Source organism: Histomonas meleagridis (genome assembly GCF_020186115.1).
Source record: "Histomonas meleagridis strain 2922-C6/04-10x chromosome Unknown contig_104, whole genome shotgun sequence".
Classification (NCBI taxonomy): Eukaryota; Parabasalia; order Tritrichomonadida; family Dientamoebidae; genus Histomonas; species Histomonas meleagridis.
In genome coordinates this window covers 172,824-189,966 of record NW_027150750.1, presented here as the reverse complement: position 1 = coordinate 189,966, position 17,143 = coordinate 172,824, and the positions used below count along the sequence as shown (strand labels likewise).

General features: G+C 28.9%; 4 protein-coding genes across 4 annotated transcripts; 1 reads left to right on the top strand and 3 right to left on the bottom strand.

The window, feature by feature from the left end:
- Window positions 1-2,226: 2,226 nt before the first annotated feature.
- GO595_000537 (serpin family protein) lies at window positions 2,227-3,339 on the bottom strand (the record flags this gene model as incomplete). Its single annotated transcript, XM_067918598.1, has 1 exon — window positions 2,227-3,339. One exon carries the CDS (start codon window positions 3,337-3,339, stop codon window positions 2,227-2,229), a length of 1,113 nt encoding a protein of 370 aa, XP_067779317.1.
- A 2,736-nt stretch (window positions 3,340-6,075) lies between these two features.
- On the bottom strand, window positions 6,076-7,362 carry GO595_000536 (cask-interacting protein (caskin); the record flags this gene model as incomplete). Its single annotated transcript, XM_067918587.1, has 1 exon — window positions 6,076-7,362. The coding sequence occupies one exon, from the start codon at window positions 7,360-7,362 to the stop codon at window positions 6,076-6,078; it is 1,287 nt and encodes a 428-aa protein (XP_067779316.1).
- Window positions 7,363-8,787: 1,425 nt separating this feature from the next.
- Window positions 8,788-10,113, bottom strand: GO595_000535 (TPR Domain containing protein; the record flags this gene model as incomplete). The annotated part of the gene is made up of 1 exon (XM_067918576.1): window positions 8,788-10,113. The coding sequence occupies one exon, from the start codon at window positions 10,111-10,113 to the stop codon at window positions 8,788-8,790; it is 1,326 nt and encodes a 441-aa protein (XP_067779315.1).
- Window positions 10,114-13,703: 3,590 nt separating this feature from the next.
- On the top strand, window positions 13,704-17,102 carry GO595_000534 (coiled-coil domain-containing protein; the record flags this gene model as incomplete). Its single annotated transcript, XM_067918565.1, has 1 exon — window positions 13,704-17,102. The coding sequence occupies one exon, from the start codon at window positions 13,704-13,706 to the stop codon at window positions 17,100-17,102; it is 3,399 nt and encodes a 1,132-aa protein (XP_067779314.1).
- Between the last annotated feature and the right edge of the window lie 41 nt (window positions 17,103-17,143).

Genomic DNA, 17,143 nt, shown 5'->3' with positions numbered 1-17,143 from the left:
TTAGTCAAAGTAACACATTCTCTCAAAGTAATACATTCTCTCAAAGTAATACATTCTCTCAATCAAATACATTTAGTCAAAGTAATACATTCTCTCAATCAAATACATTCTCTCAAAGTAATACATTCTCTCAAAGTAATACATTCTCTCAAAGTAATACATTCTCTCAAAGTAATACATTCTCTCAATCAAATACATTTAGTCAAAGTAATACATTCTCTCAATCAAATACATTCTCTCAAAGTAATACATTCTCTCAAAGTAATACATTCTCTCAAAGTAATACATTCTCTCAAAGTAATACATTTTCTCAATCAAACACATTTAGTCAAAGTAATACATTTAGTCAAAGTAACACATTCTCTCAAAGTAACACATTCTCTCAGTCAAACACATTTAGTCAAAGTAACACATTCTCTCAAAGTAATACATTCTCTCAAAGTAATACATTCTCTCAATCAAATACATTTAGTCAAAGTAATACATTCTCTCAAAGTAATACATTTTCTCAATCAAACACATTTAGTCAAAGTAATACATTCTCTCAAAGTAATACATTCTCTCAAAGTAATACATTCTCTCAAAGTAATACATTTTCTCAATCAAACACATTTTCTCAATCAAATACATTTAGTCAAAGTAATACATTCTCTCAAAGTAATACATTCTCTCAAAGTAATCCATTCTCTCAAAGTAATACATTTTCTCAATCAAACACATTCTCTCAATCAAATACATTTAGTCAAAGTAACACATTCTCTCAGTCAAACACATTCTCTCAGTCAAACACATTTTCTCAAAGTAACACATTCTCTCAAAGTAACACATTCTCTCAATCAAATACATTTAGTCAAAGTAGCACATTCTCTCAGTCAAATACATTTAGTCAAAGTAATACATTTTCTCAATCAAATACATTTAGTCAGTCAAATACATTTACGCAAAGTAACACATTCTCTCAAAGTAATACATTATCTCAATCAAACACATTTTCTCAATCAAATACATTTACTCAAAGTAACGCATTCTCTCAAAGTAATACATTTTCTCAGTCAATTATATTCTCACAAAGTAATACATTCACTCCGTCAAACATATCCACCCGATCGAATGCATTTTCTAGATCAAATACTTTCACCCGATCGAACACATTTTCGCCATCGAGCGCATTCACACCATCCTATGCCTTCACTCGCTCGAACACGTTTCTTCCACCCGATGCGACGTACTCCAAGTCGATTGTATTGGTGTACACTAATTCTGTCACGCGCACCATCACATACTCCAACTTCGTCTCCGCCTCCTTGTTGCTGACATTTATTTCGTCATCGTACACGTACACTGTCACGAAGTACTTGTTCTACGATTACACAGTTGTCCACTTTTCATCATATTACAGTTATTACTCAGACTTCTACACAGTACTGGAGCACAACGAGCAAGAGCAAACACAGAATGTCAGTAACAGCGTTTTAATTGGCGTTATCTGCGGCTCCGTTGCAGCTGTGCTTCTGATTGTCGGAGTTGTTATTTTCATTTTCAAGCGCAGTAAAGTGAATGTCGAAATGTCAACAAGCGCAACGACAGCTGAAGAATTCACGCAGAAAGAGAAAATTGATTTTGATCTAATCGATTTCATTCGTAATGAGAATGATCAATGGCTATAGTTAGCTAACGGATAAACGTTTTGCTTGTAAGTAAATAATTTGTATCTAAATAATATGTAACGAATTCGATGATGTTAAAATGGAAAACAACAAATGCTTCGGCTGCAGTGTGTCGGATAACAGTTAAAATTGTGAAGAATAAATGTTTTAAATGGAAGTGAATGTTTTGTTGTTTGAAATTGCGTGTGCATTAGGAAACATTACAATGAAAACAGTTTATGATTGTAATCATGTTAATTCTATTAATATCATTATAATGAAAAATAATAATCACATGTAATAAATGTTATACCAAAGTAAATAATTTGCAAGAAAGTGTTTTTCATATTGATTGAATATATTCAGAAGAAAATATTATGATCATGATATTAATGCAGAAAAAATCAAAGTTTTCCATACTAGAAAAAAACTTTATCACAAACAGAATAACAAATTCCCATTATACGAACACAATGCATTAAAAATATCAAAAATGAAATTCAGATCTCGAATAAAATATACACAAATATTCAGTAAAAAAATAAAATTGAAATTGATGGTGTTTACCAATTCCATGTTTTTAAGGTTTTTGATATGCACCAGTGAATAAAATTGTTCCATTCTTATTTGCTATTGTGAAAATGAATGGATGGTCAGCAACGAATGTTGGTGGTTCTTTATTCGGAGAAATTAAACAAGTTTCCAATGTTTCAGCAGCTGTTGCAGCAGCAGCAGTTGTACCAGCTTCATTTACATCAATGTATGCCTTTTGTACGATATCATTAATATAAAATTGATCTTCTTCAGCTACGAACACGTCGGTAATTCCTAAATCATGTAAAACTCCTACAATAGATTTTGTTCCCCATTCGAATTTAAACTTTGGTATGTCTACTCTAACTTCTTCACGTCTAAGTTGTTTAATGTAACTTGCATATTGCATTGTTAATGAATCTTTTAATTTATTAAAGGAATTAATGTCTTTTTGTGTTGGAAGAAATATTTGCAGACAGTAATCACCATGATAATCCATACCAAGAATTTGTAAGTCGGAATTTTGGTAATACATAAAGTCAGAAGTCTCATGCATAAATTGAGTTTTTTCAGTTCCATTGAAATTATAAAATGTAAGATCTCGAGTGTAATCAGGATCGAATTGATTAATCCATTCAGCATTGAAATAAAGTGCGTTGGTAATGACATACTTGCATTCTTCAAGATCAGAAGGTTGAAGGAGATCTTTGATACAGCCTTCTGTTAACTCAGATACTTTTTGATTGATTATATCACAACCAGGTTGAGGAAATTCAACTGGTGTAATTTTGATACCAAGATGATCTTTTAATGGCTGCAAAAGATTTAGTTTGCCTTTTTTGGCATCTGGCCATATGTTATTGCAGCTTCGGATTGTGGCTTCTGAAGTGTCTTCAATCTTTTTGATTAATATTTTAAGAGCAGAAAGAATTTCTTCTGGCGTCAAATCATCTTTCAGATGAAGTGCTTCTAATATTTGCTTTCGAGAAAATTCTGGGCATACAGAGGCTACCATCATAAGAGTGACATAAGCCGAATAAGGGGAAATCACAATATTTTCATTATCTTTCAAGAGCGATGAAAGCATCTTGAAAGAAAGAACTTGTGCAGCATTATTGCTGGCATCAGATGTAGTTGTTGAAGATGAGCTACCACCCATAGTGAAATGAACCACTTTGATAAAAAAATTTCAGAAGTTCCATCGCAAAATTTATTGAATTTTCATAGTTTAACATTGCGGTTTGATACATTTTTCATTGGTCGGTGTTAATTGCGGTTAAAAACAAAGAAAAAATTTCAGAGAGCGAAGCAAAATTTATCCAAAATTTGAGAGACTTGCATCGCTTTTATTTTGAAAATTTCTGTTCAGAATATTCCGCTTTTCAATCATATGATGCAATTTTTCGTCATTTTCACCAAAATTTATCAGGTTTCTGTCAAATTTGAATGCTTTATTGTTTGTTTTGTGAGCTGAAGTCCAAAACATTGTGCTCAGAAAAATTCAAAGGGTACAGAAAAGGGCTTATCAAATTCAAACCGTCTTTAGGTTTCACCAAATTTTGTTCAATGCTTTGTTTTTTCCAGTTCTTTGTGCATATAAAGTGGAATATTGAGATGAATGGAATGTTTAATTATTACTGAAATCCTCAACAAAAATATTGAAGAAAAAATTCTACAGAATATTGGATAAGTTCACCATAATATAAATTATTTCTTGTTTAACATTTTCTTTATAGTTATAGATTTTCTTCATTTCTTCGTTATTTATTTCTTGACAATTTCCAAATTAAACATAAAAAGTGTTTTTAATGTTTCATGTTGATTAAAACTTTATCTTCTCTTTAGCTTTTAGTGTTGAAAGGTTATGATATTTTTTAAGATTATTAACTCAAAATTAGGATCCTCATTGACAAAGATCATATTTAAGAATACTTAGAAACATTTTAAGCTAAGGCGTTTGTCCTCCGTTTTGCTTTCGCTTTATTTTAGTCAAAATGGCATTCAATTACGATTATCTTTAAATATATAATCTATTTTCCAATTAGAATGCTTTGAGGTTCTTTTTGAAATAAAGTCTCGACCTCGTCTTTATTTTTTTTGAATTTGTATAAGATGTGGGACGAATGAACAAATTTCATGAAATCATGTTTTTAAACGTTCTTTAATCTGCCGTTTATTTGGTCTTGGCAAATTTTGTTTTTTTTTCTTCTTAGATATAAATGATTATATTTTGTTTGAAATCATGGGCAAATAGTTTATTACATCGTCTTTTTGTGAAAAAATTTTCATGATAAAACATATAAATACAATAAACACCATGATTGCATTTAATTATATTTACCATCTAATGAGAACCAATTGAACATTTCTCGTAAAAATGGCTTCCGAAATGAACCAACTCTAATTTGTGTAAAGTAAGTTAATTATCTATAGATTAATGTGTTAATTCAATGAGAAAATTTGCACATATAAACATAACATAGAATTTGACAATGATCTAAAATAAAGAAACACATATTCATAAAAAAAAATCTTATGCAACTTCTCTTTTATTTTGAAAAGTTAAAACTTTCCTAATTTAGCTTTCCTTTTCATTTACTTTTGTATGAAGCAAAAAGCTTTTGGATTTCAGGTAGGTAAATGTTTGTAACCTTTGGAATTTCGATTCCGTCTTGTTGAAGTAAGAACTCAACAATTTCAGGGTAGTTGTTTTCGCACGCATACATTAATGGTGTTGAAAGTGAATGTAAGAAATGTCAAATCAATAAATATAACTTCAAACATTAAAAATAAACTTCTTCAAACTTTGCGTTTATATCAATTCCTTTAATTTGTACAAGATATTTAACAACTTCTAAATTACCCTTATAACAAGCAAACAACAAAGCTGTTCTAAAAAATATAAAATAATTCCAAATGAAAAATTTAAACATCAAATTAACAAAATAAATAGAAAACCTATAATTGACATCAAATCCACCAAGATCATAAAGTAATTTAGCTATTTCAACATGATTTCCTACACAAGCAGCACAAAACGCATTCCAAAACATACCAAAAATAAACCCCGAAAATTACTTATTAATATTAAATCAAAATAATAAATTTTGTTTTTCGCATATAAGTTAATTCCTTTTTGTTCAAGTAATAATTTAACAATATCAATAAAACCTTCAGAACTTGCACAGATTAATGCTGTTTAAACAATCAAAAAACATTTCCAAAAATATAAATCAAACAATAACTAAATATAATAAACATAATCTTGATGATTTATATCAATTCCATGTTCAATAAGCATCTTACTAACATCTAAAAAGCCTCTTGAAGCAGCTTTAATAAGTGCATTTGTAAAACATAAATATAAATTCCTTATGTTATTAAAAAACATCTTCATCATTCTGAGCATTTATATTAATATTCTTTTGCTCAAGAAGTAATTTAACAATTTCAGTGTAACCATTTACACTTGCAATTATAATTGGTGGCCATTATATATAAAACAAACGCCAAAAATTTTAAAGAAAACTTTAATAAAATATAATAAATACCATCACATTGATTTACATTAATACCTCTTTCAATAAGTAATTTAGCAATCTCAACACAATTTTTAGCACATGCTAAAATGAATGGTGTTCTAAATATTAATAAAAAACTCCAAATAATATTAAAAAAACAGCAAAATCAAAACTATTTATATTAACTTTCCCTTGATCAAGAAATAGTTTAACAATTTCAGGATGATTATATCCACAAGCAAAAAGAAATGCATGAAATAATATTATTAATAAACACCATAACTATAAAAATAAACTGTTCAAATAAACAAAAAACTTTTCTATCAACTCTACTAATGTTAATATCTTTTTGTTGAAGTAATATCTTAACTACATCAGTTAATCCTATTAAACATGCATACATTAAAGCAGTCCAAATAATATAAAACATATTCCAAAAATTGAAAATAAGTTCTATTATCTAAAGCATTAAAATCAATATCTTTTTGTTCAAGTACAAAATCAATTACTTCGGGATTTCTCGATCTTACTGCATATGGTAAAATTCCTTTAAATGATGATGGAGATTTTTCATATAAATATTGAAGCATCCATATGTTTCCATATGGTGCAGTTTCTTGTGCTAAACTTAAATGATTTGCAGCCGGATTTTGACTTTCAAGAAATTCGAAAATTTCAAAATTAGTAAATGTCATACAAGTAAATTTCATGTTTGCATAATCATTATCATTAAGTTTAGACTTTTCATAAAGGCCTTTAAATATTTCATTTCGATGAAATGCAATTGCTGTATCAAGGCCTCTTCTAAATCCAGATTTATTTTGTTCACATAACTGTATAATTTCGATGTTTCCACCTGCAATTGCAAATGTTCCTGATGCACTTAAATCAGCGCCATTCATCATTAAATATTTGAAACATTTAATAGAGCCAAAAAATGCTGCATAATCAATAAGTGTATTATTTCCATTATTAATAAAAGAATATCTTTCATATGGATTTTGAGCTATTACTTCATCAATATCAAAGCCTGGAGCAGATGCAAGTTTTTGAAGCTCTTCAAGATTATCTCTTCTAATGGCTTTAATAATTTCATTTGGTGTTTCTCCTGCGCTTAAATTCTCTTTGTGATATTTGAAATTATCAGCAAACATTCGATTTATTTCAGCAAATGGATCTATACCATAATCTTCAAGTGGTATTCCATAATTATATGCAACTTCTCGGATCGCATTTATCATTTCTTGCTTGAATTGATTGATTTCACTTTGACTTTTATAATGAATGAATATACTTTTGTCCTCAAGTGTAATGGAGTTTGGATCTAATAAGTTTTGCTCAACTAGCTTATTAAGCATATAATGTGACTCGCCACCACTCTTTTCTTGATCAACTAAAAATGTACTCAATGTATTAATAATTGGATGTTTGATTTGCTTTTCGAGTTCTTGTAAAAACTTTATATATAAAGATCCATCATGGCGTTGTGTCATAACAAGTGACTTAACATACTGACAGACTAACAAAATGAATGAAAAGGCGTATTTTTCATCAAAAAATTTCGATAGATTTTCACTTGTCTCTTGAAGGTTTTCTTCGCTAAGTTTGTAAATAACATTTTCGAATTCAATAAGCTTTTGTAAGAGGGGATTTGTGCTCATTTTAAATAAGTGAAGTGACAAATTAATAACGACAAGTATATAAACCAGTGAACAACATTGTAACCAAGCAATTGCTGAAAAATCTAAAATAAAAGCATGAAGAAAGAAACAAAAAAGAGTTTAAATAACAGTCAAAAAAATTTATTGATGTGTAAAACAACAAAAAATCATAAAATGTAGCTACAATGATTTTGGACTATTGTTAAAACATACCTAAAGATGGCGTTCATGAGTATGTCATCACAGTATGTTTTGATGGACTATTCGAGTTTTGCACTAGTTATTACATCTACGATATCTGAAACAAAACCTTTTAACATTATCCTAATTTCCAGTGAAATTAAACCAATTGTTATAACAATGTTTTTGTTGAATTAGATTTCATATTAAATTTGTAAATCAAAAGAATTTCCATCAAAGATATGCATATCTTGAATTCTAACAATATAAATTTTGACTATGTTACATCTGCAGGAAAATTCATATTAATCAAGCCTTGCCCACACACACATGCGCTTATTGGATTGATCCAAAAATTGATAAAAAACCTCCGATGTTTCTATTCAGGAACGTTTTGATTTGAAATAAACAACCGTCGTCATAAAAACATTTTTTGCGAATTCATCGGAATTTATTCCAGCATGGTGAGTACCCACTTATGTGCATTTTAGAGTCGTTCGGCAGAAGGCCTTCTGCAGCCTGAGTAACTAACTCAATGGAATAAGTATGTGTATTTTCGTCATATTTTTCTATAAGCTTTTTGTTGCGCATTCGCAAATATTGTGAGAAGAAATAAATATATAAAATAATTTTTTGGTTTAATCACTTGAAAAAAGTTGAGATCTGACTTAGGAAAATGCAATGAAAAGATTTCATTATAACGAAAACAGGAATTCATAGATTATATTTCGGTTGATATGATTATAAACACAACGAGAAAGATTTTATTAACATATACTTTATATATATATATATATATATATAAGGTTACAAAAAATGATAAATATTATGATTTGGAATCAATTCCAATGAGTAATAAATTTAATGTGAAAAATTATAATAGATTTGATATTTACATTATTTCTTATATTATAATACAGTTCAATTATCACAAATTTTTATAGCGAAGAAGAGATGAGCAAAAATCACTGAAACTAATTCCATATAATACCAATTTTCAAAGCAGCTTTTAAATAAAATATTATTTATTATAAAAATACTCAAAGAATGTAATAGAATTACCAAATAATTTTAATATAAGTCAAAATACGTATTGGAATTCTATTGTATCATTTGTTAAATTAACAAATTTGCGATTTTTTTTTTTTCAAAATTTAAATTCCGTTTTCCATCTTTACACCCAACATTAATGAATCTTAAAAACATCAATTAACAAAAACGGTAATGTTTATTATTCAAATATTATCAGAAAATTGATTTGTGAATTGAAGAGAACTCTCTTATCACAGCCAGTTCACTTTCTTCAAGCCCATTTACTGGGATTGCTGGAGGTAGTGAGTTATACTCTGCTACAATTTTTTCTGGGACCTGTTGGAAGTAACTTGAATCGCCAATATCCAATATCATTGAAGGCGTTGGCATTTTTGCTCTTCCTGAGTTTAAGTTTGCGTATCTTTCTCTTAGCATTGGCGATTTAGGGCATTGTGCAAACGATGCCTGATATATATCCAATGCATTTTTCGCCATATCCTTGAGCTCAAATATTAATCCGAGGTTAGCCCAAGCTTCGACTATGTCACCGCGCAAATATAGTGCTCGTTGGAATGCAATTATAGCATCTTTCATTTGGCCATTCTTGAAATATAACACGCCAAGATTACACCAAAATAATGGAGTCTCACTAAAATATGAGTTACACTCAGAGAAGCGTTGATATGCTGTATTCATATCTTGATGCTTCATTGCAATACGTGCAGCAGCAAACTTGAGCAATGGATCACCGGGTACTGATGATATAAGTTTATTCGCTTTGTCATGCGATGAAATATCGTTTTGTAATGATAAAAACCATGCGTATTGTTGAATGACTTTGATACAATTGGGATGTGATTTATATAAACGATGATATTTGTCATTGGCTTTAATGTATTGTTGATCAAGTTGATAATTAAAAGCAATTTGAAAAACAAGATCATCTTCCCGTAAATTAAGGGGTGGACATGGTCGAAGATCTTGAAGAATTTTGGTGCTTTTGGCATAGTTGTTCCGTTCGCGATATAACATGGATAAACGGAATTTTACGTCTGATTTTAACTCTTTTATTTCTGATAAGAGTGAAATGACATGGTTCATAAAATCAATGGCAACTGAATACCCAAAATGTTGATAAGTTGAGGCTATGCCTAACCAAAAATAAGGATCATTGCTTTCACCATTTATATTAAGAGCACGAGTATATGCAGAATAAGAATTTGGAAAATCATTTAAAAGTAAATAGCAATGCCCAAGGGTTGCCCACAAAGAAAAATTATTAGGATCTGCCTGTATTTTTTTTGACGTTAATGAAATGATGTTGAGGAGTTTCTCAACTGATTTCCATAGCTTTGGATTTGAAGCTATGCTATGGTTACTTGGATTATACGAAAGAAGCCTCCTTATAGCCGTATCTGAATAATTATCTGATAGAATATTTGAAAGTGTTAAGATGCCTTCCCATGTCTTTTCAACTTCCTTACATGCTGCCTCAATAGAGTTATTGATCTGAACACTAATTGAACCATTCTCAGCCATAAGGGATGGCTAAAAACAAAATTATTTCAATTGAACATTATTCAAAAAGTTGTATCATTGAAATTGAACGTTAAAATTTGAGAGGCAAAACGACCGTTAAAGGATTTGGGAAGAAATAAATATAGAAATTCCAAGAAATAAGAAATTTATTATTGTTATAATTATTAGACTCACATTAGGCACAAAAACTTTAAAATCGATATTAAGTATAAGCTAAAAGCAAATGGAATATTTTTGGAAATTCTGGAAAAATTTGGCCACTTTTCAAATTACACAGTTTGAACTTGCAACCGTCTTTTCCCAACTGTTGTATTGGGGTGCTGCGCTTTTCACTGAAAAAATTCTGAAAAAATATTATCAAAAAGTTAAATAAACAATCGAAAACCAATTCTCAGTGGTTTTTTTGTGAAAAAATAATCGTTCAATTGAATTCGTATTCAAAAAGCAACGTGGCTAAGACCCTCCTTTTACGTCATTTCTTATCAGGAACATATTATAATAAATCTAAAATTAGAATATATTTAGAACTTTAATCGGCCATTCTATTTTATTAAGGTAAAAGATATGTAATATTTCATTTATCGTGATAAAATTATTCGAAATTTTCAACCGCATAGAACAACAATCTGTTTAAAAAGTGGTTACATTGAAATTCTAAGTGTTAATGTCTCTGGTCAAAGCAAAGATCACACATGGACTCGAAGGAAATCCTCTCGCAAAGCTTATTAGAAACGAAGTTTTTGTAAAGGAACAAGGTTTTCATAATGAGTTTGATGAAATTGATCCAATTGCATATCATGTTGTTCTTTTTGAAGGAGATAAACCAATTGGAACAGGCAGATGCTTTCCTGATAAAAACAATAAAGATCAATTTCATATAGGGAGAGTCGCAGTTTTAAAGGAATTTCGAAAAAAAAATTATGGGAAAATAATAATGGATAACCTTGAAGAACAAATAAAAAAAGTAGGTGGAAAGTCTATTATACTTTCGGCGCAGGTAAGAGCATCTAAATTTTACTCAAAACTTGGATATACTTTTAAAGGGGAAGAATATTTTGATGAATATTGTCCACACATTGATATGGTGAAGAAAATTTGAAAACATAGAAATTTATCACAATTTTGTTAAAATTGTGTAAAGCTTTTCAGGATTTACATAAATCCCATAGAACATGCATTGCACAATTTCTTACAACTAACCTACACTTGTGCTAAAGTTTATTTCAAAGAACAAGACTAACTTCATTTTTTTGTTTTTTTTTTCCACAATTTTAACGTTCTTTAAAATGCACGTTAAAAAAATTCTTTTTTTGGCCCGCCCCATTGTAAAGTACGTTAATAACAAACAGAATATCATTTCTTTAAATTATTGAATATTTGAGTCAATAACCGTAATAAAATCTTTCAGCATAAATAAATATTTCGTTCACGAAATATGATCATATTCAAGTGAAAAATAGTATATTTTTTATTATTTTTATTCCCTTGTTTTTCATATACAAAAAATTCGAATTTTTTGCACAACAAAATCATGATTTTTAAATTTTTGCTGGAGTTGTGTATCTGAATTTAAGCAATAAAGAATTTTTTTTATTTTGAAAAATATTATCAAATTTATAATTTTTCCCAATAAATGATACAAAATTTATCATAAATCGTTTTGTGTGTAAGTTTTAATTATATTCTAAATCAAAAATAATTTTTTGTTATTAAATCAAATATTTACACTAAATAAGATTTAAAGTTATTTCATAAACAATTTGATAAATGCATTAATTTGGAAATAATTTTTATTTTGATATATTTTATATTTGCTTGAGATTAATAACCTGGAATCTATATTGTTGAAAAACATATTAATTTGTTAAATGCTAACATTGCTCATGGAAAGAATAAGCACGTTGTTGATTGTTTGTGAAGTGTTATCTATTACATTACGAGATTCGGTGATAATATTTTCGGTAATTTTTTATATTACCGATGTTAATTAACGGTCTTCAAAAGATTTTGGGATGTTTTTCTGTGTAATATGCTTTCTCCAAAAATTTCAAATAAGGGATGAAAGCTCAGTTGTTACATCATTTCCAGATTTTGGCCTTCAAAAATATGCAAATTTTTCTCTCATGCTTCAGACATTAAAATCGGGTCATTATTTTGTAGCCGTTCTTGACTCAGAAGAATATTCCAGTATTCCACGGCTATCATTTTCTTACCCCATGCAATTTTGTTTAAAAAATCGTCCACATTTTTCGATGATAAATTTTTCATTTTTTTCAGATATCTTTGAATACAAATCCTCAACAATTATACCCAAAGCAGATACATATTATCTATTAATTGTTTCATGTTATCCTAATACATCATTTTATGATGTAACAATTTTTTTCAAAAATGGGAATTCCCTTCTAGACTCACGTTATATCCCATGTTTTATTTCTATGCCCATCTTTTTTTTAACACTTATATTCCTTTTTATTCCATATATAATTAATCAAATCATATGGCAAGATAAGATCACAGGGCTTCATAAATATCTCACGGTCACATTAGCGTTTGTAACGATTAAACTTCTTTTTGATTATATATGTTTACAATATTATTCGAGCCATCATGACAAATCATTGTTCGCTGTTTTCCAAGGCATTTTAGATCCACTATGTAATGTTGCACTAATTTCTGTCTTAATATTAGCTGGCAAAGGCTGGTGTTTAACTAATACATCATTGCAAATATCTGACATCATTGAAGTTGTTAGTTATTGCACTATATATCAATTACTCCAAAAACTTTTTTCATCATTTTCTATTGTCGCATTTCAAGTTGTATTATTTGTATTAATGGTTTCATTATTATCAATTATATGGGTATCATTAATCTCGAGTCTTAAAGTATTACAAAAGAATTTAATTGTCCATTTAAATGTTATTATGGAGAATGGGATTTCTCCAATTTCTACACCTATATATCGTAAGCATATAATATTAACATATCTTTCATATGTAATTGTCTTTTATTTCTCTTATCAAATTGTAATCATATCTTTTAAGTTCATCGAAGAAATGAGTTATTGGGTGGAAAATATGTTATATTGGATATTAAATATTGGCCTATTGGCTTCGATGACTTTCTTGTTTAGAATTAGAAGAGGAGAATTCGTCGAATATGACTCATTAGAGAATTGTAAACATTTGACAAATAAACAATTCGACGAAATAAATACAGATTTCTTGAAAAATAAAAACTTCGAAGGAATGAAAGAATGGGAAGAAGGAATCCTGTTGCCGCCGCCGCCAATAATTGTGGATGACGACGGACAATCTAATTCTTTACAGCCAAATATCGATTTCCAAGACGATGGAATGGAAATGAAGGAATTACTCGACTAACTGTTGTTCAATAAATGTTTGTTTATTCGAATTTTTTTCTACTTTTATCAAAGACTTAAAGCATTTTATAACATAAAAAAAGTTTTAAACGATTTTCGTAAATTTTAACGTGTTTTTGATTGTGTGGTTTACGGGAAACCCGCGCTTTGCTTTGAAAAAGTGGAGAAATAAACGGTTTTAAAAACACGTTTTTTCATCAGTCCAATGTCAAAAGAAGAAGAAAAAGAAGACCCTTCATTAAAAGATCATACTGAAGAAAAGGCACCAGTGGATTCCCCTAATGGAAAAGATGTTATGATAACAAGAACAAAAAAAGCTAAGCCTGTAAAAATTGATCTTAGATCAAGTAATAGTTCAAAGCATTCCAATACTGAAAAAAATGAAAAAAGTTCAAATAAAACACTTCCTTTAATTAATCCACAAAATCGTTCTAATCCTACAATAATTTCACCAAAGTCTTCTAAAAAACAATTAACTCCATTAAACTCACCGAAAGGGGATCGTAATTCAGATAGTCTTCGTTCTTCACAACAAAAGAAACAAGCAATAAATTTCAATGATCCAATAACACAAGAAGCCGCCGATAATCTAGGACTTTTACCATCGGAACTACAATATCCAACAGAAGCAGATCTTAATCTTTATACACGTAATCCAAAATTTCGGGAAATTGTTAATCAAGAATTAACAGCCGAAATTGATGAACGCATTAAACAACTCAACCAAGAACGCGAGCGTATTATAAATGCCAAAAAAGAGGAAACAGCACGTAATGAAGTCAAGAAGTCTCAACGATCTGAGTTAATGACATATTCTACACTTGAAGAAACACATAACAATAAAATTGATCAACGTAGTAAACGCGAAATCGAACAATGGATCTTATCTTCACTTATGCAAAAATATCAATCAGATCGAATTACACAACTTGATGAATATGAAGAAAAACAACGCATCGAAAAAGAAAATAAACGAAAAGAAAAATGTAAACAAGATCGAATTGAACAACAAAAGCGACAAAGACGACTTGAAGAAGAAGCTAAAGAAAACGAGAAAAAGATGAAACAACTTCGACTTAAAGAAGATGAACGAGAACGACAATTTAAAGAACAAAGGAAACAACAAGAAATCGATCGAAGGAAACAAGCAATTGAAGAGCATAAGAAACGCGAAGAAAAATATCAACAAACGCAAAACTTAATTAAGAAACTTAATGATGATAAACAAAAGCGATTTGATGAACGTGCGAAAAAACTTGAAGAAAAAGAACAAAAACGACTTCAAACTAAAAAAGAAGAACAAGAAGCAATTAAACGAAAAAACGAAGAAGAAGAAAAACAACGAATTGAACGAATCAAAAAAATCAATAAAAATCGAAAACAAATTATAACGCAAATGCGTCAAAGAGCTCATGAAAAAGATTTACGAATTAATAAACTTTTAGAACAATATCAGAAAGATTTAACAGCAAAAGTTAAACAACTTAAGAAACATGAAGAAGAAAAAGTTTATCGAGCAAAAACATGGCGACAAAAACGCGAAGAAGAAGTTAATCAAAAGAATCAAATGTTAATGCAAAAGGATGCCGAAAATGACCTAAAATTACAAAAGAGAAAACAAGAAATGAATGATCAAAGAATGAATGCAATTAAAGGTACAACTGATTATGCACAAGAAATGTCTAAGAAAGAAGAAGCGTATCAACAAAAAATGGAACAAAAACGTAAAGAAATGGATGATAATATGAATCAGAAACTTCAAAGACATGAAGATTATATGCAAAAGCTTCAAGAAGAAAGAGAAATTAAAGCATTGAAAGAAAGGATTTTAATGGAAAAGAAACAATTTGCTGTCGAAAGACAAAAACGAAAAGATTTAACACAAAAAATTCGGAAAGAAAAATTATATCAAGAAAAAATTAAGAAAATTGAAGAATTGGAACAACATAAAACTGTTGTATTAAGAAACACTTTAAAGAAAAATACCGAAATGCAATTTAAACGAAGAGATACAAATTCTAAAGTTAGAGAATTGCTAAGAAAATCAGATAGAAATAGTGAAGCAGAGTTAAGAAAGTTAGCTAATGAATTCGGTATCGATTTCGACGAAATTGATGCAAAGGCGAAAAATCCAAAAGGCGCAAAAATGTCAATTCAAGACTATATAATAAGTATGGGCGGAGAACCAGCATTGAAAGAAGAGAATGAAAAAGAAAGTTCAAATAGTGGTGATGAGAATAAAGAAAAAAGTTCAAGCGATGATGAAAATAATAATAAAAAAGATGAAGAAAAAGAAAAACAAAAGAAACGAAAAGAAGATGAAAAACTTCGCGTTAAAATTGATCATAATAATAATGAAAAGAAAGCAAATGAAAAAGAAAGTTCAAGTGATAATAAAGAAAACAAGAAGAAAGAAGATAAGGAAAGTAGTGACGAAGAGAACAAGAAAAGACCAATGAAAAGGAAAGAAGATGAAAAACTTCGCGTTAAAATTGATCATAATAATAACAAAGAAAAGAAAGAAAATAAGGAAAATGAAAGAAATAAAAGAGATAAAGAAATAAGAAACAATAAAAACACTTCAAAAAATGAAGATAATAATAAAAAGAGAAGAAAAGAAGATGAAAATAATGAAGTTAAAAGAAATAGGAAAAATAAAGAAAATGAAAAAAGAAGAAAAGAAAAAGAAAACAGTAAAAACGTTTCCAGTGATAGCAATAAATCAAATGATGAAGAAAAAGAAAACCAAAAAATCAAAGAAAATAATAGTTCTGATGCAAAGAAGAAATCATCAGAAAGTGAAAACAATGAAAATGTTTCCAGTGATAATAATAAATCAAACGATGAAGAAAAAGAAAACCAAAAAAAGAACAAAAAAGATATAAAAGAAAAAAATGAATCAATTGATAAAAGTGAAAAAGAAAATAATAGTTCTGATACAAAGAAGAAATCATCAGAAAGCGAAAACAATGAAAATGTTTCCAGTGATAACAATAAATCAAACGATGAAGAAAAAGAAAACCAAAAAAAGAACAAAAAAGATATAAAAGAAAAAAATGAATCAATTGATAAAAGTGAAAAAGAAAATAATAGTTCTGATGCAAAGAAGAAGTCATCAGAAAGTGAAAACAATGAAAATGTTTCCAGTGATAACAATAAATCAAACGATGAAGAAAAAGAAAACCAAAAAAAGAACAAAAAAGATATAAACGAGAAAAATGAATCAAGTGATAAAATCGAAAAAGAAAATAATAGTTCTGATACAAAGAAGAAATCATCAGAAAGCGATAATTCTAAAAATGTTTCCAGCAATAAATCAAAACAAAATAAAGAGACAAAAGAAGAAAATGATAAATCTAATGAAAGTGAATATGACAAACAAAGTAAAAACAGCGAAAATGAAGATAATGATTCCGAAAGGAGCAAAAAGTCAGCAGAAAACGAATTTGAAAATGATTTTGAAGAAGACAGTGAAATAGATGAGCATGAACACATGAACTCCTTTGAAGAAGACAAAAAAGATGAATTAGATTCAGATGAAGATGAACTTAAATCAGAAGAAAATGAAGATTTAAGTTCTGATCATGACGACGACACTTTTTAATAAATATTTGTTTTTTGTTAATGTTAATTCGAACAAACTGA